The sequence below is a fragment of the Callithrix jacchus genome, chromosome 9 (assembly GCF_049354715.1).
Source record: "Callithrix jacchus isolate 240 chromosome 9, calJac240_pri, whole genome shotgun sequence".
NCBI lineage: Eukaryota > Metazoa > Chordata > Mammalia > Primates > Cebidae > Callithrix > Callithrix jacchus.
Genome location: NC_133510.1, coordinates 45,211,220 through 45,235,218, shown reverse-complemented (window position 1 = coordinate 45,235,218; position 23,999 = coordinate 45,211,220). Strand labels below are relative to the sequence as shown.

At 36.3% G+C, this 23,999-nt stretch overlaps 1 protein-coding gene across 3 annotated transcripts in view; it reads left to right on the top strand.

Annotated features, from left to right (window-relative positions):
* RASSF8 (Ras association domain family member 8) overlaps positions 1-21,382 on the top strand; it is a 67,301-nt gene extending 45,919 nt beyond the window's left edge. For 2 of the 3 annotated variants that reach the window (XM_035256029.3, XM_054238256.2), the window contains exons 2-5: positions 5,291-5,501; positions 12,991-13,880; positions 16,063-16,207; positions 16,434-21,382. In XM_035256029.3, coding sequence (XP_035111920.2) covers positions 5,399-5,501; positions 12,991-13,880; positions 16,063-16,207; positions 16,434-16,588 — 1,293 coding nt within the window. In that variant the 5' untranslated portion in view covers positions 5,291-5,398 and the 3' untranslated portion in view covers positions 16,589-21,382. Of the gene's footprint in view, positions 1-5,290; positions 5,502-12,990; positions 13,881-16,062; positions 16,208-16,433 lie in introns of those variants that run through there. The other variant, XM_054238258.2, reaches the window with a different exon arrangement.
* The last annotated feature ends 2,617 nt before the right edge of the window (positions 21,383-23,999 follow it).

Genomic DNA, 23,999 nt, shown 5'->3' with positions numbered 1-23,999 from the left:
AGGAATTGCCACACTGTCTTCCACAATGGTTGAACTAATTTACACACTCAGTGTAAAGTGTTTTTTTTTCTCCACAACCTTGCCAGCATCTGTTGTTTCTAGACTTTTTAATATCTCATTATGGTTTGGATTTGCATTTCTATAATGATCAGTGATGTTGAGCTTTTTTTTCATATGTTTATTGGCTGCATGGATGTCTTTTGAGAAGTGTCTCTTCATGTCCTTTATTCACTTTTAATGTTTTTTGTTCTTGTAAATTTGTTTAAATTCCTTATAGACTCTGGATATTAGACCTTTATCAGATGGATAGATTGCACAATTTTCTCCCATTCCTTAGGTTGTCTTTTGGCTCTGATGATAGTTTCTTTTGCTGTGCAGAGGCTCTTTAGTCTCATTGGATCCCATTTGTCAATTTTTGCCTTTATTGCAACTGCTTTTTGATATTTTTGTCATGAAGTCTTTGCCCGGGTCTATGTCCTCAATGATATTGCCTAGATTTTCTTCTAGGGCTTTTATAGTTTTGGGGTTTACATTTAAGTCTTTAATCCATCTTGATTTAATTTTTGTATAAGGTATAAGGAAGGGGTCCAGTTTCAGTTTTCTGCATATGGCTAGCCAGTTTACCCAGCACCATTTATTAAATACGGAATCCTTTCTCCATTGCTTGTTTTTGTCACGTTTGTTGAAGATCAGTTGGTTGTAGGTGTGTGGTCTCATTTCTGGGTTCTCTATTCTGTTCTAATTGGTCTATGTGTCTGTTTTTGTATCAGTACCATGCTGTTTTGGTTACTGTAGCCTTGTAGTATAGTTTGAAGTTGGGTAGCATGGTATCTCCAACTTCGTTCTTTTTGCTTAGGATTGTCTTGGCTATTCAGGCTGTTTTTTGGTTCCTTATGAATTTTTAAATAGTTTATTCTAGTTTTGTGAAGAATGTCAGTGGTAGTTTAATGGGAGTAGCATTAAATCTACAAATTACTTTGGGCAGTATGGCCATTTTCATGCTATTGATTCTTCCTATTCATGAACATGGAATGTTTTTCTATTTGTTTGTGTCCTCTTTGATTTTCTTTAACAATGGCTTGTATTCCTCTTTCCTTCACTTCCCTTGTTAGCTGTATTCCTGGGTATTTTATTCTCTTTGTAACAATTGTGATTGGGAATTCCTTCATGATTTGGATCTCTGCTTGCCTGTTATTGGTGTATAAGAATGCTGTTGATTTTTGCACATGAATTTTGTATTCTGAGACTTAGCTAAAGTTGTTTATCAGCTAGTCAAATTTATAGAAACAGAGAATAAAATGGAAGTGGTGAGAGAGAGTATCCTTGCCTACTGGTTTTCAATGGGAATGCCTCCAGCTTTTGCCCATTCAGTATGATATTGGCTGTGGGTTTCTCATAGATGGCTGTTACTAGTTTGAGGTATGTTCCTTCAGTACCTAGTTTATTGAGAGTTTTTAACATGAAGGAATGTTTAATTGTATTGAAGGCCTTTTCAGTGTTATTGAGATAGTCATGGTTTTTGTCTTCAGTTCTGTTTATGTGATGAATCACATTTCTTGATTTGCCTGTGTTGAACCAACCTTGCATCCTGGTTAAAGCTAACTTGATTATGGTGGATACGTTTTTTGATGTGCTGCTGGATTTGGTTTGCCAGTATTTTATTAAGGATTTTCTCATGGATGTTCATCAGGGATATTGACCTGAAGTTTTCTTTTTATAATGAATCTCTGCCAGGTTTTGGTATCAGAATGATGCCGAATGCCATAATTTTTAGCAAAGCAAGGGATGATTGTCAGTACAGGCCAAAACCTGATGGAAGCCATGTTCTTGTAGACATAAAATTGGGGGCATGATGGTCCATTGATCTGATCCATTAAGGCATTTCCTACCCTCCTTAAAGTTTCAAGTTTGAAAGGTATTATTAATGGTATTAAAACAAAAATGCAAATACCCATCATCTTTGTGTGATGAGCCATACATGGTGGGAAGCCTCTGATTGACGAGATGAATATCCTGCATGTTTATATTACTAAGAAATTGTATTTATGTTCAGTGTTTTCCCGTAATATTCCTGTATCCCGTAATATTTAAAAGATGTACATGTGTTGTATGTTTATTTGTATTCACTTAATGATTGAAAGTTCAAAGTGAACTAGTGATAATTCAGATAGGAAAATATGTGGCAATATGCTAAAGTCTAAAAAGGAATACAGAACTTCTGCAAGATATCTAATGTAGTCAGATTTATAGAAACAGAAATTCGAATGGAAGCTGTCGGGGGCTGCAGACTGGCAAAATAGGCAGTTGCTTGTTGAAGGAGTGTAAAGTTTCAGTTAACACAGAATGAGTAAGTTCTAGAGATCTGCTGTCCAACATGGTGCCTGTAGTTAATAATACTGTATCATGTCATTTAAAATGTGCTAAAAGGATAGATACAAGTGTTCTTCCACAATTGAAAAAAAAAAATAAAGTCCCATAGGATTCTTTTAAATGATGGGCTTCTTGGTGACAGGGGGTTTTAATGAGATCTGTACATTTTCTTGCTTGATTTTCCAAGTTTGAAATCTTTTAATGACTAATAAAACACTTTAAATAGACTTTAATCCAGCTTTAAAAATGTAATAATGCAGTATATTAATGTTTGGCCATTTTTGATATCTTAATTTTATCCCAAGACAGAATAAAACATGTCCTATTTTCAGTAAATAGGGTGCCTTGTGGAAGAGGAAACAAGTCAGAACTTTTCTGTCTTCTTTCCATAAATGTTCTCTAGATTGGGCAGCATATAAAACTCTCCTTTGAAATGTAGAATGCACACCAGCCTGTTAAAGTCTCAGAGAAGTCCAGCTGTAAAGGAACTTTTTAAACTTTATTTACTGGCTTTCTTACATTTCTTTAACTTTGGAAGGCTTTTATTCCCAGGAACTTTAATATCTGACAGGCCCTCATAACTGAGGAGCACAGTTACAGAATCAGCTTGTCATTGCCAAGGTGGCCCCTTCTTTCTTCATACAGAGGGTAATGAAATCTATGCTGTGTCGTAGACAGAGCACTAAAGCAACATGCTAGGAGATTAATGCTCAGCCAGGCTTTTCTTGTTTTTAGGATGACAAAAAGGATTTGTGTACCTTCTCTGGAGAAAGTAATTAGGTTTATTCTCCTTCCTCTTGCGTGAGAGGTCACCTGACTTATGTACCCAGGTGACCAGCTGGCCTAGAGCTGTCTTAGGTCTTTTAAGAGAATATGCAAGGGACTAAACCACTGTTTGTAATAACTACTATTTTACAAGAAAAGTTTATTAGTGTTTTAAAAATAAGCTTTTAAATAAGATATTAATTCTGAAATACCAGTGCCGCTGAAAAACATAAAAACAAATCCAAATGTTCTCTTAACTAAATCAATGTTTATTACATCTCATGAATTTTGACATCCATTTGTTAAAACAACAAATACATTCGTGGGAAAACCGCAAAACAATGGACAAACAAAATAATCATATATTGTTTGGAGATTTTTTTAAAGCCCACAGGAAAAAGAATTGTGATCATTTTTAGCAGGCTAATAACATTCTTATCAACACAAGAAATAAAGAATATTTGGTTTGACTATATGATAAAATAAAAATTTCTGCTTGGCATATAATGCAGCCAAATACAAAATCAAACACTGGGTAAAAACAGCAAGTAGAACAAAAGTTACTTTTTTCGAATAACTCTCATAATTTAAGAAAACTATCAAACCCATTAAATGAGAAAAGGATCAGCAGTTTATATATAAGGAAATTGTTGGTTATCAAATGAATTCTTTCCTTCAACTAAGATTCTTTTTCCCACCTGTTCTCATGCTGTGCCTGGTGTTGGCATTTCAACAGGGCAGACACACTCCATCCTGTGGGGAGAGGGAGGCAAGGGGCACATTAAAAACAGTTGTCAAGACATCTTACTAATTTAGTTTGCATTCCTGTGAGAGAATGAGAAGAGAGAGTGAAATAATAAAGGAAAAACTATTAGGAAGGCAGGCAAGTAGCAGGTTTGTTTTTCTTCTTTGTCAGGAATGTGAACCGAGTAAAATACCTTGACAACTCTTCTTAAAAATTGTTACTACTCAGTATTGGCCAAGCATTGCACATGGGTTCAATTTTATTTATAATTCCTACAATGACAAACTTTTTCTTTTCTTTTTTCTTTTTTTTTTTTGCATTTTAGGTTTTGGGGTACATGTGAAGAACATGCAAGATAGTTGCATAGGTACACACGTGGCAGTGTGATTTGCTGCCTTTCTCCCCTTCACCATAAATCTGGCATTTCTCCCCATGCTATCTCTCTCCAACTCCCCACCCCCTGCTGTCCCTCCCTTATTCCCCCCAACAGACCCCAGTGTATAGTGCTCCTCTCCCTGTGTTCATGTGCTCTCATTGTTCAACACCCACCTATGAGTGAGAAGATGCGGTATTTCATTTTCTGTTCTTGTGTCAGTTTGCTGAGAATGATGGTCTCCAGGTTCATCTATGTCCCTACAAAGGATACAAACTCATCGTTTTTGATGGCTGCATAATATTCCATGGTGTATATGTGCCACATTTTCCTGGTCCAGTCTATTGTCAATGGGCATTTGGGTTGGTTCCAGGTCTTTGCTATTGTAAACAGTGCTGCAGTGAACAAAGGGCTGATATCCAGAATTTACAAAGAACTGAAACAGATTTACAAGAAAAAAACAAGCCCATTCAAAAGTGGGCAAAGGGTATGAACAGACACTTTACAAAAGAAGACATACATGAGGCCAACAAACATATGAAAAAATGCTCATCATCACTGGTCATTAGAGAAATGCAAATCAAAACTACATTGAGATACCATCTCATGCCAGTTAGAATGGTGATCATTAAAAAATCTGGAGACAACAGGTGCTGGAGAGGATATGGAGAAAAAGGACAAACTTTTTCTTTATTTTGACTTCAGAAATTATCCTAATGAAATAATTCAAAATAAAAAACAGGACAGAAAAGCAGTTCATATATTGAATAGGGCTTGGTAAGTAAATAGGAATTTTTAACCTAATGGAGCATGAGATTATAATTAAAATTATTATATAAATAATGGTAATATGTGAAACAGTGTGATGATAGGTAGCTGTAGTTGCATTTGTGTTGCTTAATTCATTTCTCTAAAGTAAGTAGGCCTGTGTACTGTAGTAAGATTAGGATATATTAAAATTTGTTTTGTGTAATACTTACTAGAAGAAATGTTGATTCGTTTTATTAAAAGTTATTTTTTGTCCTTTTTTTTTTCAGCTAACTACACAGACTCAGCCTTGTCCACTCCGTGTTCCTGCAGCTAGAGACATGACCTAACACCTCGATGACCACTCTCAGGGCCCTTGGGTGACTGGTTGGTGCACCATGGAACTTAAAGTATGGGTGGATGGAGTTCAGAGGATTGTTTGTGGAGTCACTGAAGTCACAACTTGCCAGGAGGTTGTCATAGCCTTAGCTCAAGCGATAGGTAAGTGAACTCTGGGTATCTGAGGAAAGTACATTATGCTTCCTTTCGTTGTATGTGTTTGTTTTAAATAGAGGTTTCTGATGGATTTTGTTCATTTGATTCCATAAGTCTCACAGGCACACTTGTACTTATTACAGTTTGTCTGTGTTGAGTAAATCTGTGATGATGCTTGTTTTCTGACAGCCCCCGATTTTACTAACTGAGTTAGCATCTGCACCACCTTCTCCTCTCCTGTTGTTCAGCCTACGCAACGACTTCTGAAACTAATGATGTTTTCTTGAGCCAAAATCTAGATTCTTAGTTCCCAGAATCCCTCATTAGGAAAAATCCCACCTATTGTTTATTTCTCCATACTTTTGGAAAATACAACAAATGAAGTAACATCATTCTTCACTGGAAGGATAATGTATACTTTTCAAATCTTATTATTGGCTGGGTGCAGTGGCTCACACCTGTAATCCCAGCACTTTGGGAGGCCGAGGTGGGTAGATCACTTGAGGTCAGGAGTTTGAGACCAGCCTGGCAATCCCATCTTTAATAAAACTACAAAAATTAGCCAGGCATGGTGGTGCGCACCTGCAATCACAGCTACTATGGAGGCTGAGGGAGGAGAATTACTTGAACCCAGGAGATGGAGGTTGCAGTGAGCCAAGATCATGCCACTGCGCTCCAGCTTGGTGACAGAGTGAAACTCAGTCTAAATAAATAAATAAATAAAATATTTTATACAGTGAAGATGAAGCACAGCTCTTGGCTTCATCTTATTCTCCTACCATGTTTTACCTTTTCTTCTTATTTATTTTGAGCTTATCTTCATCATAGTTTATATATGTTTAGTTGCCTTAAATGATGAGGGCATAAACACCTCAATCAGTAAAACCAGTAATGTGGTTCAAAGTTTACATTTGTGTCTTAAATCTTTCATTTAAAAAACATGTACGAGGAAGCTATGTGGCCAGCACCATGCTAGATTCTCAGGCCCTCTTTGTCTTTGAGCTCCTTATCAACAGTCGATTTTATGTCTTGCCAGTTTATATTGGAAACATGTCAATTAGCTCAGCATTGAAATGAATCATACTGTTGCCAAAGCGCTTTAGCATTCGGTAGAGATGATTGTGCCACCTGTGATGTGGCAGATGCACTGTTAGAGGTTGACAGTGCCCTATGCAAGGTTTTCTTTTAATATTGACATCTTTTGATTTTTTCTTAAACACTATAGCGCACTAATATATTGTAGCAATGCTGAAAATTCTGGGCTTTCACATCCAATGAAACTCTTTTTACATTTGGGAATAGTATATACATAGACTTAAGTTTAATTATTGAAGAGGAGAAAGTTAAGGCATTTAATTATTTCATATTTTTTACTAGCTTATTTAGTAAGTGTCCCTATTAAGAGTCTCACATAATTTATTTGAACTAAAATATACAGCTTTTTCTTTTTCTTAGTGAAGAACAGGTTTATTAATTGTCGAACATAGCTATCCTTGTTTGTCAAAGGCTTTCTGGGAATTAAGCCATAGACAGTGTCTTAAAAAAAAAAAAAGTAGTTTTTACAAAAGTCAAAGTAGTTGAGTAGTGCTGTAAGCTGCATCTGTCCATAATCACACTTTTTACACAGAATTTCAAGGGAAAATGCCCAGAGGTTCCAGGTGTGTGTTTGCCCACTTGGACTAGAGAGTATATTTATTTATGAACCAGCCAAAAAGACATTTTAACTAAATCTATCCTTTCATTTTTACTTTCTCAATAACTCAATTCAAGAGCTGTTTTGAAGAGTCAACAAATAAAAATGTTTTATGATATTCCTCCAAACTTGGCTAAACAACTCTTTCTGTATGTAAATACTTTGAATTCAGAATTCATCTAAAGATGACTCCACTGGCAAGTAGCCGAGAGCTGTGGATCCTGGTTTCTGTGGTGAGTTTATTAATTAGAGAAAAATGCTGCTCTGAAAAGTAACCCCAGAACTTTCAAGTCCTAACACAGTAAATGGCTATCTAGATTGTTAGCAGAGCATGGACTGATGAATGGGACCACAGGTGGCTGTCAAGAATGTATAGTGAAGCAAGTTGTAGACTGATTTCTTAGGTTTAAGTGCATGTCTTTGCCTCATGGGGGCACTACACACACACACACACACACACACACACACACACACACACTGTATTCTTGATTAGGAGTTATTGGGTATTTCTGGATAGTTAAAATTGTTTATAGGAAACCATAGAAACTATCAAAATGACTTACTATGAAAACATGCACACAAGTTGTCAACATGCACATATATATATGACAGCTAATGTTTTCTTTGTGCTACTAATCAATCAAATTGAATTAGAAAAGAGCTGAAAACAAGATAGTTTGATGAAAGATGTTGAATGTATCTAATACTGCAGGAAGAAATCTTTTCTACACTAATCTTTGACCACCTTTACAGATTAAATTTAGCTGATGGATGTAGGATACTTGCTCAAATTATGACAGAATAACTGAAAGTGAAACCTTAGTTGAAACCTCTTCTTGGCATGAAGTGGTTAAACTACCCTGCAAGAGTACACTGGGAGTTTGTCATTGTACCTCCTGAACTTTCTGAAACATTCCAAATTTAAATGTTCTACTTTGTTTCCCCTGTAAAATAGATCACAAATGCATTTTTTTCAGGGTCTAAACAGCTCAAATCTAAGTGAAACAGAAAGCTTTTGACAGATCATCTATCTCAAGTTATAGTGGAGAAAATGCATTTGCTTTTATAATATCTCAAACCAAAAATATGACAAGGATGTATTTCTGCCCTCAGGTAGCTTAGAGCTTAACATAGGAATAAAAATCTAGCTAACAAAAGAAGAGAGAGGAAAAAAGGAAAAGAAAGAACTCAAAGAAATTGAGGGAAGGGATTTCTGATTCACAGTACTTTGATACCTGGTGTCATTGAGAAGACAAGGGAAGGAATATATATTTTATATCATCACACTTTTAGTTTCACATGTAAAATATCAATTTTAGAAATTGAAGAATAGATTTTCTATGTTTACCAAGTGGTATTATTTATTGTAGATTATCTTGAAATTTAGAAAACAGAAGGTAAAATAATCACTCATGATTCTACTTCCTAGCAATAAACAATGTTTTTTGTGTACCCATAGATGACCTTTAAAAAAATGATACCCTTCTTATGCTCTTTGTAGTTTTGAGACTCATTGTCTCATATTTCATTTATTGTATTGTGAATTAATTTTCCACATCTTAATTTACAATTTTAATATTTATAATAATAGCCTGATTATTTTTCCTTTTAATGAACTTCTGTATTTTCCACATCTATAAAATATTATTTTAATGAATGTGAATACATGTTAATTCATTGCATGCATCAGTCAAGATGGGTTAGATTATGCTGCATCAACGAACAGTTTTCAGAATCTTCTGGATTGTAGTGATAAGTGTTTTCTATTATTTTAATTTGTATTTTTTTAAAGTAATCAGCACAATGCCCAGTAAATCATAGGTACTCTGTTTATTGTGCTTAGTAGGAGTGAGCTTATATAATTCTAAGTAGACAGTAATTCTACATGATATCCTTATCAACACACTGGGAAAATATACTGTGGATGATGTAACTATGGGTTGAATGCACAACTGGCTGACAGGTATATTCAGAAGTAGTTTTTTATTGGATCACTGTCATTCTGAGAAATACTTTAGGGTAAGAGTTATTTTAGTAGTTTCACTCAGAACCTAAATAATGTAGTTAAAAATAAGTGTCATCAGAAAATTACTTAAAATTCTTTAAGCTTTTATTGCTTCACTGAGAAGATGAGGATGTAATATCTATACTGCTTAACTCACAGAACTAAGTAAGATTATATATATAAAAGCATCAAAAGCATTTTACAGGCTATAAGATAATAAAGTATAAGTTCTGTTACAGAGAGCAATACTTACTGTAAGAATTCTAAGTCATTATGGAAAAAGTTAGTTGTGTTTACTGGAGTTTGCATAAGAATCCTGGACTCTATAATATATTTTACAAAATTTTCATGAAATGTTTACAGCTCAAGAAGCAAAGCATCTACTATCAGAAAAATTCAGTGCTGTTGGATAGCTTATCCTACATAGATAAAGAATAAGTCAGGTGTTACGGACATAATTTCTCATGTGTCCAGAAACTTGAAAATATGTGCCACTTTTTTGTCATGTTCTTTTGAATAATGTCCAGTATGCATCTTTGGAGTGGGGAGGATTTGATACTGAAGAAAACATCAAGTGTCAGTTAAAATGAAAACTTAGGAAGAGGATTGGTGATGAAGGTGTTTAGTAGAATCTGTATCTCTAGAGCCTGGCACTGTTTCTGACAAATATATGGTGTTCAATATACATTTGTTAACTGAATAATAAGATATAACTCTTAAATCATGATTTTGATTTATGACTCTAAGGAGAAATTTCCTTAAATTATAAAAAATTGTTGGAGTATTAAAAATGATTGAATTCAGAGCATAAATTTCTAGGTGACTCATGTTTGAGTTTTTGTGTGTATTTTCAAAATTTTTATATTACTTCATAGTTGTATATTCTGCTTTCTTAAGTGAAAGTAAGCTGTTAATCCTGTTTTCTTTTAATTTATGTCAGTCATTCAATACAATTTGATTAATGCATTAAAATCTGTATGTGAGTTTCTTCAGCATATAAATTTAATGATTCTTGCAGTTAGTTTCAATTGCTTCAATATTTAAAAGTATAATTAATTTTTTTTTTGAGACTGAGTTTTGTTGTTTGTTGCCCAGGTGGGAGTGCAGTGGCAGGATCTCTGCTCACTGCAGCTCTGCCTCCTGGGTTCAATTGATTCTCCCATCTCAGCCTCCCAAGTAGCTGGGATTACAAGCACCTGCCACCATACCTGGCTAATTTTTGTATTTTTAGTAGAGATGGGGTTTCACCATGTTGGCCAAGCTGGTCTCAAACTCCTGACTTCAGGTGATCTGCCCATCTCTGCCTCCCAAAGTGCTAGGAATACAAGCCTGAGCCACCACAGCTGGCCATAATTAATATTTTTTTACCTCACTAAATTGGATCAAAATTATTTGACAATGTCATATAGTCCTACAGTGCCAAATTCCATAAAAGATAGATAGATAGATATTCCTTTGTATTCATTTTAAGATTATATCAAAATAGTACACAAAGTGTAACTAAATATATTCATGTAGTCAAATACACTAAAAGGAGTTTTGCAGGAGGAATCAGAATCTGTGTTAATGAAAGAAATAGGATCTGTAGAGCACTGCCAAGCTATGGGTATTAGAAACAGTGATTATGGAATTTAATTCCTATATAAAATATTTAAAACCCAATTTGTATAATAAAATCAAATCTATTAATTCATTTACCTTTTTTAAAAAGCTTTCTTTATATTGCTAAATGGAATTTTTTTGGCCTAATAGTACTAAATGTGCATTATTTAACAAAAAGCAAATACTGGCAGTAAAAGCAATTCTAAATAATTTTCTACCAAGACATTCTCAGAGGGTAGCAGTACCATTAAGCACTGGAAAATCAGATTTATTTTTAATTATGAATAAATTTGGGTCTTTAAAATTTTTTGTTTAGTTCATATAATGTGCTGATTCAGTTTTTCTTTTAAAGATACTCATTGGCCTGATAGAATTGGAAAGGACTCTGCTGGTTTAGCTAACCCCTCCTAGGGGGAGGACACAGAGGTTCAGAAAAGAGTAAGATTTCTAAAAGTAGTTGATAGGCAGCAGAGCCAAAAGCACAAAATGCTGTGACCTTTGAAGCCGTTTGTATGCATGGGACAGTTTTAACATTGCAGATGTGTGATATGGTTTTTCTTTGGGGGCAGTTAGAGTAATTTTTAACCCGAAACTCACTGGAAACATTTTTTATTTCAAGAAGCTAATCTAATGTGCTAAGGTTTTTTTGTTTTTTGTTTTCATCCTCCTTATTAGCCTGGGCATTTTGATAAACGTAACTGATATTACATAGTACTTTTCAATTTCACAAACATTTTATATTTTACATTCTCACTTGACTCTCAGAACAACCTTGTCAGATAAGGAAATGCTACTCTTAACAACTGAGGAAACTGAGGCGTATTTAATTTGTTCAGATCATGTAAGCACAGTAGGTAGCAGAGCCACATTTGGACCCAAACCTTTCTACTCCAGAACCCTTGTCCTGTCTACTCTGCCTAGCTTTACATAGTTGGAAGTTGCTACTCTCAAGGTGCGCACTACTATGCTTGGCTAATTTTTTCATATTTTATTTGTAGAGACAGGATTTTGCCATGTTTCCCAGGCTGGTCTTGAAATCCTGGGCTCAAGAAATCTGCCCACCTTGCCTCCCAAAATGCTGGGATTACAGGCATGAGCACTGCAGCCAGCCCACTGGTTTGTTTTTAATAATATTTTGCTTTGAGTTTTTTTTAAGAAGAATCTTTGATACTATCATATTATTATCAAAACTGAACAAGTCTTCTCTTCCAGCCCCTCTTTTTGTGTGAATGTGTTTTGAAGGGTTTTTTTTCATTGAGCTGATTTTTTTTTTTTTTTGAGACTGAGTTTCGCTCTTGTTACCCAGGCTGGAGTGCAATGGCAAGATCTCGGCTCACCGCAACCTCCGCCTCCTGGGATCAGGCAATTCTCCTGCCTCAGCCTCCCGAGTAGCTGGGATTACAGGCATGCGCCACCATGCCCAGCTAATTTTTTGTATTTTTAGTAGAGACAGGGATTCACCATGTTGACCAGGATGGTCTTGATCTCTTGACCTCGTGATCCACCCGCCTCGGCCTCCCAAAGTGCTGGGATTATAGGCATGAGCCACCGCGCCCGGCCATGAGCTGATTTTTTATTTGCCATGTGTGTCCAGGAAGATAGCTGTGTGAGCGATGAGTTGGCAGAGCACTCAGGTGGAGACGGAGAGGAGACCTAGGCAGCTCCTGTGGCTGAGTCACAGGTTCTCCACTGGTCTCCATGTCTCCTTGTAGGAGGAGAAATGGGGCCTCCAGCCCTCCCAAGTTCTGATACAGAAAAAAATAGCTGAGGGATTTTTGTACAGTAGAAGTGTATCTGAGTTTGAGGTCCCACTTAGTTCCTGGGCCAGCTCCTCATACTTCATGTGGCGATTCTGTTGTCCTTTGTTTCAGCTGGAGAACAAACTTTGTTCAGTCTTGCCCCAAATGAGAATTTCTAGGCAGTCAGGTATTTGGCAAGGTTTAAAATATAAAGTTGAATTTCTAAGCAAGTTTGAAGAGTATGTGCAATACACATCTTCTGATTTTGTGTTGTTACATGTCTTGAGGGGCTTGGTATCTTCAAGTGAAGGTTTTAAAGGCATCCTGGACTAGACTATAAAACTTGACCCTCTGATGCTAATAAAAATTACACAATCATCAAATGGTGTTCTTACTCCATTTTTTCACTGTTCCAATATCCCATTTTGAGAATTTATTCTTACCTTTTTTACCTAGGTCGAACTGGAAGGTACACCCTTATAGAGAAATGGAGAGATACTGAAAGACACTTAGCACCTCATGAAAATCCTATCATATCCTTAAACAAATGGGGGCAATATGCTAGTGATGTGCAGCTCATTCTACGACGAACTGGGCCATCTCTCACTGAGCGACCCACTTCAGATAGTGTGGCTCGAATTCCTGAAAGAACTTTATACAGGCAGAGCCTGCCCCCATTAGCTAAACTGAGGCCTCAGATTGACAAATCAATCAAACGGAGAGAACCTAAAAGGAAATCATTAACATTTACAGGAGGTGCCAAAGGATTAATGGACATTTTTGGAAAAGGTAAAGAAACTGAGTTTAAGCAAAAAGTGCTGAATAACTGCAAAACAACAGCAGATGAGTTGAAGAAGCTGATCCGTCTGCAGACAGAGAAGCTTCAATCCATTGAGAAACAGCTGGAATCTAATGAAATAGAAATACGATTTTGGGAGCAAAAGTATAATTCCAACGTTGAAGAGGAAATTGTCCGTCTAGAGCAAAAGATCAAAAGAAATGATGTAGAAATCGAGGAGGAAGAATTTTGGGAAAATGAATTACAGATTGAACAGGAAAATGAAAAACAGCTGAAGGATCAACTTCAAGAAATAAGACAGAAAATAACAGAATGTGAAAACAAATTAAAGGACTATTTGGCACAGATCCAGACTATGGAAAGTGGTCTGGAAGCAGAAAAATTGCAACGGGAAGTTCAGGAGGCACAGGTCAATGAGGAAGAGGTTAAAGGAAAGATCGGTAAGGTCAAAGGGGAAATTGACATTCAAGGCCAGCAGAGTCTGAGGTTGGAGAATGGCATTAAAGCTGTGGAAAGATCTCTTGGACAAGCCACCAAACGCTTACAGGTAAGGACACTTTGATAAATAGGACACTTTGCCCATTTAAAAGAATTAATATCTTCTTGGAATCTCCTTTTCATAATTGTCAATTTTTCCTTATATTCAAAGAATTAGAAACCCAGCCGTGTTTAAAAGTGTTGTCGAATTCTTGTGGCTTGTATCTGAGTGAGCTTAGATGTGAGATCGGAATAAAGGTGAGAGCAATAGCCACACGGATCCTTCTCCATGGACGAGCCTTGTCTTAACTGTGACCGTTGTAGCAATTGATAATGGGATGTGATGGACACTAATGATGCGATAGTAAATATCACCTTCTCCTTTCAGAGACAGGGAAACCAGAGCCAAAAGAGCTGTCCACTGATTGGTTGGCCAGGATTGTTGTGGCTAGCTGACTGCTTATCTATCACTTCTCCATGTTGCCAGCCAATCCCAGCTTCTTCCCTGACACGTAAACTGCCCCAAACCCTTCTCCCCTCTCCACAGTACCCTCCTTTGCTTTCCTGAGAGGGGCACAGAGATTTCTCTCTGATTTTCCTCCTTTCTAATTCATGTACAAGAAAATTTCTATTTTGCCATGTAACTACTCAACTTACATTTCTTGGATACCCATTTTTGAAAAGACCCTGTGATGTGTTGCAGAAATTGCAAAGATGTATCAGTCTCTATCAGATGAGATGAGAAAGACACACAGTTGATTATCATATGGCTGTTTATATTTAAATTATGATTAATAAGGTAATTAAAAATATTAAGTAATTTAAAATTTTGTTTTTAGTCAAACATGGTCACATTTCAAATGCCCTGTAGCACATCTGGCTGCTCTTGCTGGCTGTGTAGATGCAGAAGATTTCCACCATTGGAGGAAGTTCTCTTGGACTGTGCTGGTTTAGAGCTTACTATTCCAAGTGTAGTCCATGTCAGGCAGCTTCAGTGTACACTTGTAAGAAATTCAGAACCTACATTGAAACAAGATGCCGAAGTAGTACCTGTGTATAGGGAGGTATGACAAGAGCCGCTTTAGAACATCAGCACTTCCACAATTAGAGAAAGCTGAGGTCTTAGGAAGAACTGATGTGATCTCCCTTCTTTTTCACTATCAGTAGTAAGAGATAAAACTACCACCAAAATTTTGAAGATCAAGAATTTTTCATGCCGTAGAAGGTTGTCAGCCTCTGATTTGTCAGTATTTTACTATTGGGATTCATTTTGATCTTTAACAAAGATACAAGTGGAAGTTGTGTTGCTTTTGATATCACTTACAGGAAACACCAACTTACCACAGTCATTACTAGTAAATCCCTCTACCCACTGAAAAATGACAATCAAATATTGATATATCCCCAGGTACACCCTACACCCAAGTAAGTGAAGGAAACAACTGTTCACTTCTGATCTCTTCCCAGCCCCTACCAAATCCTTGAGACCCACCCAGCCTGGGGAGAGCCAGGGTACTTTTATATATAGTAGAGGAAAGAAAGAAATGAAAACTGTTTAAATAATAGAATGCCCTTCCTTGCTTTTACAGCTTTTCAACTGTCCAAACTTGATCTCCTTTACAGCTCTGTAGTTCTAAGATCTTTGTCAAGGATTTAAGAATTCCATAGTAAGAATCTTGTGGGAATCTTGCTTTCCTCATTCTGTAAGATAAATCTCAATAATGCATCCAAGAAAATTGAAACAGCTTACAAAACACCAGAATTCTAAATCCATGGACCAAATTACAATTAACATTTTAGTCATATGTTAATATGAACTGGTTAATATGTAAATTTATGATCAGTTTAGCAAGATTGCTGTAACACAGAGATGGGTAAAAACCTGTGGGGTTTTTTCTTTTTATGTTCCAACAATGAGTTTATAGGCTGAGAAACCGGTTTTTGTTTTTAATGAAAGTTTATAGACATATATTTATTTCATAAAGGTGCATAATGGTTTCCCAGAGGAAAGTGTCACATTTAAGAGGACAGATTAAAGAAACTGTTGTTTTCCCTTAGCTTATTTCTTGGCCTATACCACAGAGTGAAAGTGACCCCTTTAGCCCATTGTATCAATATAAACCAGATTTGTTAAATGTGCTTTTATGAAAGCAGATATCCCACATTTAACCCCTGTAGCAGATAGATTGTCACTGTCTTGCACTGTCCAATAGTGAATCCTCAAATTTAAAATAATAATAATTTCCATCTAGGACAAAGAACAAGAACTGGAGCAGTTGACTAAGGAGCTGCGGCAAGTCAATCTCCAGCAGTTCATCCAGCAGACAGGGACAAAAGTTACCGTTCTGCCAGCGGAGCCCATTGAAATAGAGGCCTCACATGCAGACATTGAAAGGGGTGAGATGTTGCCAAATATGGTTTATTTTCCCTTTATTCTCACTGCTTAATTTTTTTTGTTTTTGTTTTTGTTTTTTGGGACAGTGTCTCACTCTGTCGCCCAGGCTGGTATGCCAGTGGTATGACCGCAGCTTACTGCAGCCTCAGCCTCAGCCTCCTGAGAAGCCAGGGCTACAGGTGCATGCCACCACACTTGGCTGATTTTCTTTTCTTGTATTTTTTGTAGAGATGGGGTTTCACCATGTTGCCCAGACTGGTCTCAAACTCTTGAGCTCAAGCGGATCTGCTTCCCTCAGCTTCCCAAAGTCCTGGAATCACAGGCATGAACCAGCATTCCTGGCCATCTGTTTAACTTTGAATAAACTGCTTATATTCAGTTAAAATATTACCCTACCATTTATAGATAATTTTTAAGTGGGACACTTAAAAATTCTTTTTTTTTTTTCTTTTTTTACATATTTCCCATTTTGGGAGGAAAACCAGTAAATTTAGGTTATTTATTTACTTAGGTGAGCATGTAATCACCAAATGTCATATCATTAGTTTTAAGCTGCTTTATTAAAAAAAATGTTTCTGAAGTATATATGAGTCATAGTCTGTTAATCTGAATTTTTGCTTCCCTCTCTCTGTTCCTTATGCCCCTTCTTTTCTTCCTTTTCTTCTAAAAGTTATTATTAATTTGTGCTGATATTTAAAAGACAGTTCCAAATCTGTATATGCATATGGTGTGAACAACCAAGAAAAAGAAGCAAAAATATTCACCTTTTGTAAAGATCATTCACTGTTCAAATCACCAAAAACTAATTTATCAAATAGACTTCAACCTGAGAGGGTTTTAGCCTTTCCTCCCAGCCCAGGGCGCACAGGGGATTGCCACTATTGCTCCATGTGGTTTTCTCTTTCGGGTTCTTCAGGGCAGGAAGGAGTCTAATTTTTTACATTGCTAAGTACTCCAAGTTGACGAGTTCATCAAGTGGCTTTCTTTGTTTCCTGTTCAGAGGCAACATTCCAGTCTGGGTCCCTGAAGCGACCTGGTTCATCTCGGCAGCTCCCCAGTAATCTCCGCATTCTGCAGAATCCTATCTCATCTGGTTTTAATCCCGAAGGCATATATGTATGACATTACCTGTCTTTAGCGGGGAGACCCAACAGAGGTACCAAGGACAGTAAACTTCCTTTTTGATTTGTGCCAATGATGAACAGAGGATCTATCCCACAAGCCGCTATATGTTTTTTCTCTTCTAAGTTGCATACCGTTTGGAGCCATACCCTGTGCACTGATGCTAAAGAACAAAGAAACTGTGTTTTCACACATCAACAGTGTTGATATTTTTGTCCAGCAGCTGTAATGCAAAGCCTTCCTTTTTTGTAGCATTTTGAGAGCTTTAGGAAAGTATTATATAGTATATACGTAAATAAACCGTGACTTAAGTAAGAATGAAGAGAAATTTGTGACTGGCTTAGTTTAATTTATTTCATGTAATCAATTGATGTATGAATGTTGATGTTTTAATATTTTTTATTAAGACTTATCCTGTGACAGACTTATGTTACATATTATGTGATTATGACTATGTGCATGTTGCCAGACTCCATCCATGCATTGCTGATTTATATACACAAGAGTCCTAGGGTGCTCCACCATTGAAACTAACTCCAGAAGAACCCACTTGCATTCATTTTGTGAAACTGTCCTAGCCATTGCTTAATTAGGTGAAACAATTCAGGGGTTTTTAAAATCTGGAATTGAGTCTTTCCATTACAATATTTCCAAATATATGTGTAGCCACATAGCATAACAAACATTTTTCATGAGGTAAATTTTATCTATAAAACATTTGCAATGTTTCAGACACTGTTGAACAAAAATGTAATTGTTAAGTATGTATCCATACAGGCATGGGGTTTCCTGATACATTATGTCTTTTGTTCCTGCCCTGCCTTATCATTTACACTGGTGGATCTTCAGAACTGATTTAACATGTAAGTTATAGATATCTGAGGGCTGGATTGGTCCATTTCAGGAACATTGCTTTTTAAGTGATGTATTTTAAAATAACCCACTTCATATGTGTGATCTATTGGTGTACACACCATGGGTAAGTTATTCCCCACACATAATGTACTCTGTATATTATGGACCATTGTGGTTTCTTCCAGTCACTTAGATGGAAAGGAGATTAAACTTAGGTATGTTTTAGCAAGGAAATAAAGTCAAATTCAGTATGTGTTTTTATTTTTAGGCTTGACTTTTACCAGACACTAATCTCTATTCGTACATATGTTGTTTTATTTGTAAAACCAAAAATGAGTCAACACCTTTCTCATGAGTAGTGACTTAAGATTTACAAGTAGTATTTAGACAGATTGATTCAGACACCACTTAGCCATTCTTACATCCCCTCTGGTCAGATTTGGTACAGTATAATTAAGAATTTAATCTGAAATTTAGTTTTAATTCTGAAGAAATTGCATCCTCTGTATTATTTACATGCAACAAAATAAAAGTGAATTGATATGGTAATGCTTGGTAACAATAGAGATATGTCTTATGCATGAAGGCAACTTTGGATGTTTTAACACATTTGACTTATTTTTGGTTTAGTGAATGCTGAGAATGCTGCTCTACTTAGGTTTCTTATGAAAAATTTTAAGAATGGCTATGAGACTGTATAGAAGCTTCTAGAGAACTGAAAGTAATAATGCAGAGTTGCCTTTCTAGTGCAGCTTAGTGGCAGACCTCAACTGAAGATATGATTTTCCTTGGGTTCTTGGAGTTATCAAATTGATCTTGCCATTATATTACTTTGCAAATAACTTAAGAAGTAAATAATTCTTACCCAAATAACCACAACCTGTGCACATTTGCTCACAATTTATAATAGTTATTTTCTATCTACCTATATTTAAAATTAGGATGATTAAAAATGAAAATAATTTATAGCTTTTGTGACAGTAATGATTTACATATGCTCAATATATGCCTTATTTTTTTAAAAGTCATTCTGTATGAAATAATTTTGTTGCTGTTCAGAGAAATCGAGGTCTTATTCACAAAGAAAAACATTTTATAAATTGATCACATTTTATTTAAATCAAAATGTTAAACTGAAGGCAGCATTAAACTTTGTAATTAGATATTGCAGAGATGCCTTGGCACACCATAAAAAACACAGTCAATATCTAACTAATTATAAACTGTTATCAGAATTAACCTAATAACTTTAAAGAAGGACAAGCAGCATCCTAGCAACTTGTAGTAGTCCTGGGTTCCCAGCATAGTATCACAGATAGCCTCTCTAACAGCTTCATCAGAATTTCCGAGCTGCCAAATAATCTTCACAGTCCTAATTCCAAGTTAAAAATAATTTCCTAGATGGGGAAAGTATAGATATGTGAATATGATGAGTACATTAAGAAGCTATACTTTTTAATTAGTTATATTACTTCTGGAAGCACATATCTAAGGAATATTTTCTAAAACTCAGAGGGAAAAAATCTCATTTTCATAGAAACATCTGAAGATATTTTAGTATATTTGTGATCATTTTTATCTATTGTAGATACAAATGAGTTAATAAGTGCCATATCTTGAATACATTTTGGAGGGGTAGTGGGAAATGGTGTACAAAAATACCAAATATAAAATTTTCCTCTGGGGAAATATTCAGGTTCTAAATACTAAATTAGATTACAATGTTTTGTGTTTTTTTTTAAAAAAAATCATACTGCAAGTTGTTTTATTGTGATTTTCTACAATTATTAGATACATTTAAAGATCTTTTTATCTTACCAAGAAATAATTTAGAATAGCATTGGTATATTTGACTTTTTGAGTGTCTGTCATCTTCAGAGAATAGCCCATAGAGTGTCGCCTATGGACATAGTATCCATAGTCCTTTTGTTGCCCTTCTGAGATATTTGGGTTTGATAACATTTGGTTTTTTGTCTTGATGCACAGGGACTTTTTATAATATGAGACTTCAATTGATATTAATAGGAGTTACCCACTTAATTCTCCCAGTCATCGATGAGCAATCATCAATTCCTATAGTTCAAATTAGTCATAATCAAGAGCTACAGCAAGACTGACAGAGTAAAAACTATATAAATACGGTAAAAAAAAAAACAGAATTTCTGGTGTGAAATGTGAGGTATAGCAGTATGTAACAAGAACATGTAAGCACTTGCTTCCACAGCATAAGTGTAATATACACCTGCATTAAAGGATAATTTTCTCTGTGAATAAGAGCAAAATGGTTATTAGAGAAACAAACTGTTCCTTTGAAGCCATTTCTGTGAACATCTTCCAAGACTGGACTGTTGTAATGGATTGAGGAAATAACACCAAAAAGACAAAAACTTTCGATTTCAGGCATGCAAAGTGTGTGGGCAGATGGACAGTACCCCTTGTGCATTGCCTTTGATAAATTGAGCCTTAATTTATATGTAAATAACCATGCTGTGTTCACATCCCTCTTCTACCTAAAGTTGTCTTTATTGGTTTATACTGTATTAAAATTAGCTCATAAGTATTACTTTTATATTATGTTCATTTTTTTAAGTTGCATGTTTATACTATTTGCTACAGTATTTTTAAGTTTGGGGTGAAGGCCATCAGCTGTATCAAAAAGACAAAACAATCACTATTTATTCAGTATTGCTGCTTTACATCTCCAGAATAAGCTTTCGATGCCAGGACAATGACTGCCTGAAAGCTGCAGAAGCTCTTTTCAATGCATTTTATATATTTTTAGAAACCAAATAAATGTAGAAAACTATTTAGTATACTAATTATATTAAACCAGCAGAAATATAAGGCAATAAAGTATATACATTATATGGGGGGAGGGGAAAGATTAAAAATAGATTTACAGTCAGACATGTTGATAGCCCTAAATGTATTTCTCAATCTGTTTTTCTTTATTGACCCTAGGAGGATTTGAGTTGCTGCAGCTTTAAACAGAAAATTGCCATGTTCACTAATTGTGAGCACATAAATATGCTTTTAGTACTGCTTTGCTTATGTACAAATAAATCTGTAATATGTATTATATGTAATTATTCTTTTACTTTCATTTTAAATGTGTATTTTTTGATTATTATGAGCTGTAAAACAAAGAATCAGTATTGGATATTCTCCCAAATAATAAATTTTCAGGATTCATTGGGGCATTGCAGTTGTCAGTTTGTTTTTTACGTCCTTTATATCTTTAAATACAATTTTATTTTCTTTAAAAGATGTCAAAGAGAATGGGGCACATATCACTACACAAAATTACATTTTTCATGTATACTTAAAGAATCATCTGTTGCTTAAAAGGTAGCTTCATCAAAGTAAAACAGAATTAAGAAACTATGCCTTTTATTTCAAAAGTGAAGGAAAAAATACCTTAATGAATCTCTGTATTCCCAGATCTCCCTAAAACCGTGAGAGGATGAGAACTAACCTTTCAGTCCCCACTGTGTGCCAAGTGCAATATGGGGTACTTGTCACACTTTAAACATTCATAGCCATCCAAGGAACTGCTCCCAAATCACAACTAAGTAACTGACACAGCATTTGCACTTAGATCTTTCAGACCTCAGGGCACTTTTCTGTATTCCATGGTACTGTATTCCATGGTAGAGATGCATGAGCTTTACAGTGCCAGTTTCTGCATTTTAACCACTTTTTAAGGTGGAAGTATATAAATTGTCATATTTATAGGAATATTTTTATAAGAACTTAAACCTTTACTTAGAAATTTACATGGAGGCTGGGCATGGTGGCTCACGCCTGTAATCCCAGCACTTTGGGAGGCCCAGGCAGACAGATCATTTGAGGTCAGGAGTTCAAGACCAGCCTGGCTAACATGGTGAAACCCAGTCTCTACTGAAAGTACAAAAATTAGCCAGGCGTGGTGGCAAGCACCTGTTATCCTAGTTACTCAGAAGGCTGAGGTAAGAGAATCGCTTGAAGCCAGAGCAGAGGTGGCAGTGAGCTGAGATCGTGCCACTGCACTCCAGCCTGGGCGACGAGAGAGACTCTGTCTCAAGAAAAGAAAAATTATGCATGGGAATAATAGTACGTTATAAAAGCAAAGATAAAATGATAAAGTCATTCAAAATACCAATTATATGTCCTAGTTTGGGGACTTTAGAAATTTTAATTATTCATCCTGTCCTCCCCTAAAATCATGTTTTGTTAATGGCAGCACAAGAAATAGGAACTAGTGTTAAGTCTTCACTCACCGCCCACTCCACATATGTGTGCTATGTCCATTAGGAAAGACCAGTGGTAACCTATACAATGGGCATAAATATGCTGGACGCGTTTATGCTTTCCACAGACATTTAGTGAGCTATTTTTGTCCGGACACTGTCTGGACTGAGATGTGTATGTTTGTTTTCTACCTCAAGGCAGTTTACAGTCTTTTTTTTTTTTTTTTTTTTTTTTTTTGGAGACAGAGTCTCGCACTGTCACCCGGGCTAGAGTGCAATGGCATGATCTCAGCTCACTGCAACCTCCACCTTCTGGGTTCAATGGATTCTTCTGCCTCAGCCTCCCAAGTACCTGGAATTACAGGCACCCATCACCATGACCAGCTAATTTTTTTTTTAATAGAGATTGGGTTTCACTATGTTGTTCAGGCTGGTCTTGAACTCTTGAACTCGTGATCCGCCTTCGGCCTCCCACGTGCTGGGATTATAGGTGTGAGCCACCACACCTGGCCAGTTTACAGTCTTAATGATAGAGATGACAACTTCAGTACAACGTGTTAAGAACCACTAAAGGGACAAGGGTTGGGTGTCATGGAGACAAGCACATTAGGAGATTTTTACCCCAGCCCAGCATGTTGGAAGATCTGGAGAAGGTGATATAAAATAGAAGGGCTGTCTGGTGGAGCTGTAGCCAGACAGTGAAGAGCCAGGGAGAGCCCAGAGAGATGGTAGGTAGGCATCTGATCATGAGGGGCCTTGATTGCCATGGTAAGGAGTTTGGACTTTATCCTGAGAGCCACAGGTAAGTTTTAAGCATGGAAATTAAATGGTTAGCATGTTAGGAAGATAATTCTCACTGGATATGTGAAGAACTGACTGGAGAAGGGTCAAGATTAGAGGACAGAAAGACTACTTAAAAGCCCTGTAGGAGTCCAGGCCAGAGATGGTGGTACCTGAACTGGGAAAGCAGTTTATCATGTAACACATTTTTATTGAGCACTTTCTTTGAGCCAGGAAGGAAGAGAACCAAGCAGGTTATAGACATTCTAAGTAGAAAATAAGAAAGATACCCCAGGTGCTTCCCACTTATCCACAGCCTTAAAGGGTGGTGGAAATGATGCTGTGGGTCTCTCAGTGGGTAGTCACAGATAATCTGTTCTTTGTGCCGGTGAGCAAGGGTTTGGCGCAGGAGCAAGGAAAAAGAATAAAAACATGGAGGATAGAATATGTATTCAAGAGGTGGGCCTTCGAATGGGCTGCTTTCTCCTTGTAGAGTGTTTTTGCAGTGTTCCCTGTGAGAATGACATGGATTTGGAAGAAGTGCTCTTCTTTGCACCAGTTTAGCCATCCGAGTCTGGTCATTTAGTATGTTGGAATCCTGTTTTCCCAGCATTATACTTGACTGTACGTCCTACATCCACTACTCTCTTTTATCTGCCATGTATTTGTATTCAAGCTGATAGAGGGTCTGACATGGTCCAAAATGAGGGAAGTGAAGAAGGTGGACGATGCAAATTCTTTATATGCAAAGCTAGTATTTACAAGTCTCCTGCAACTGCTGGAAGTGTGAAGATCAAATAAACAAATT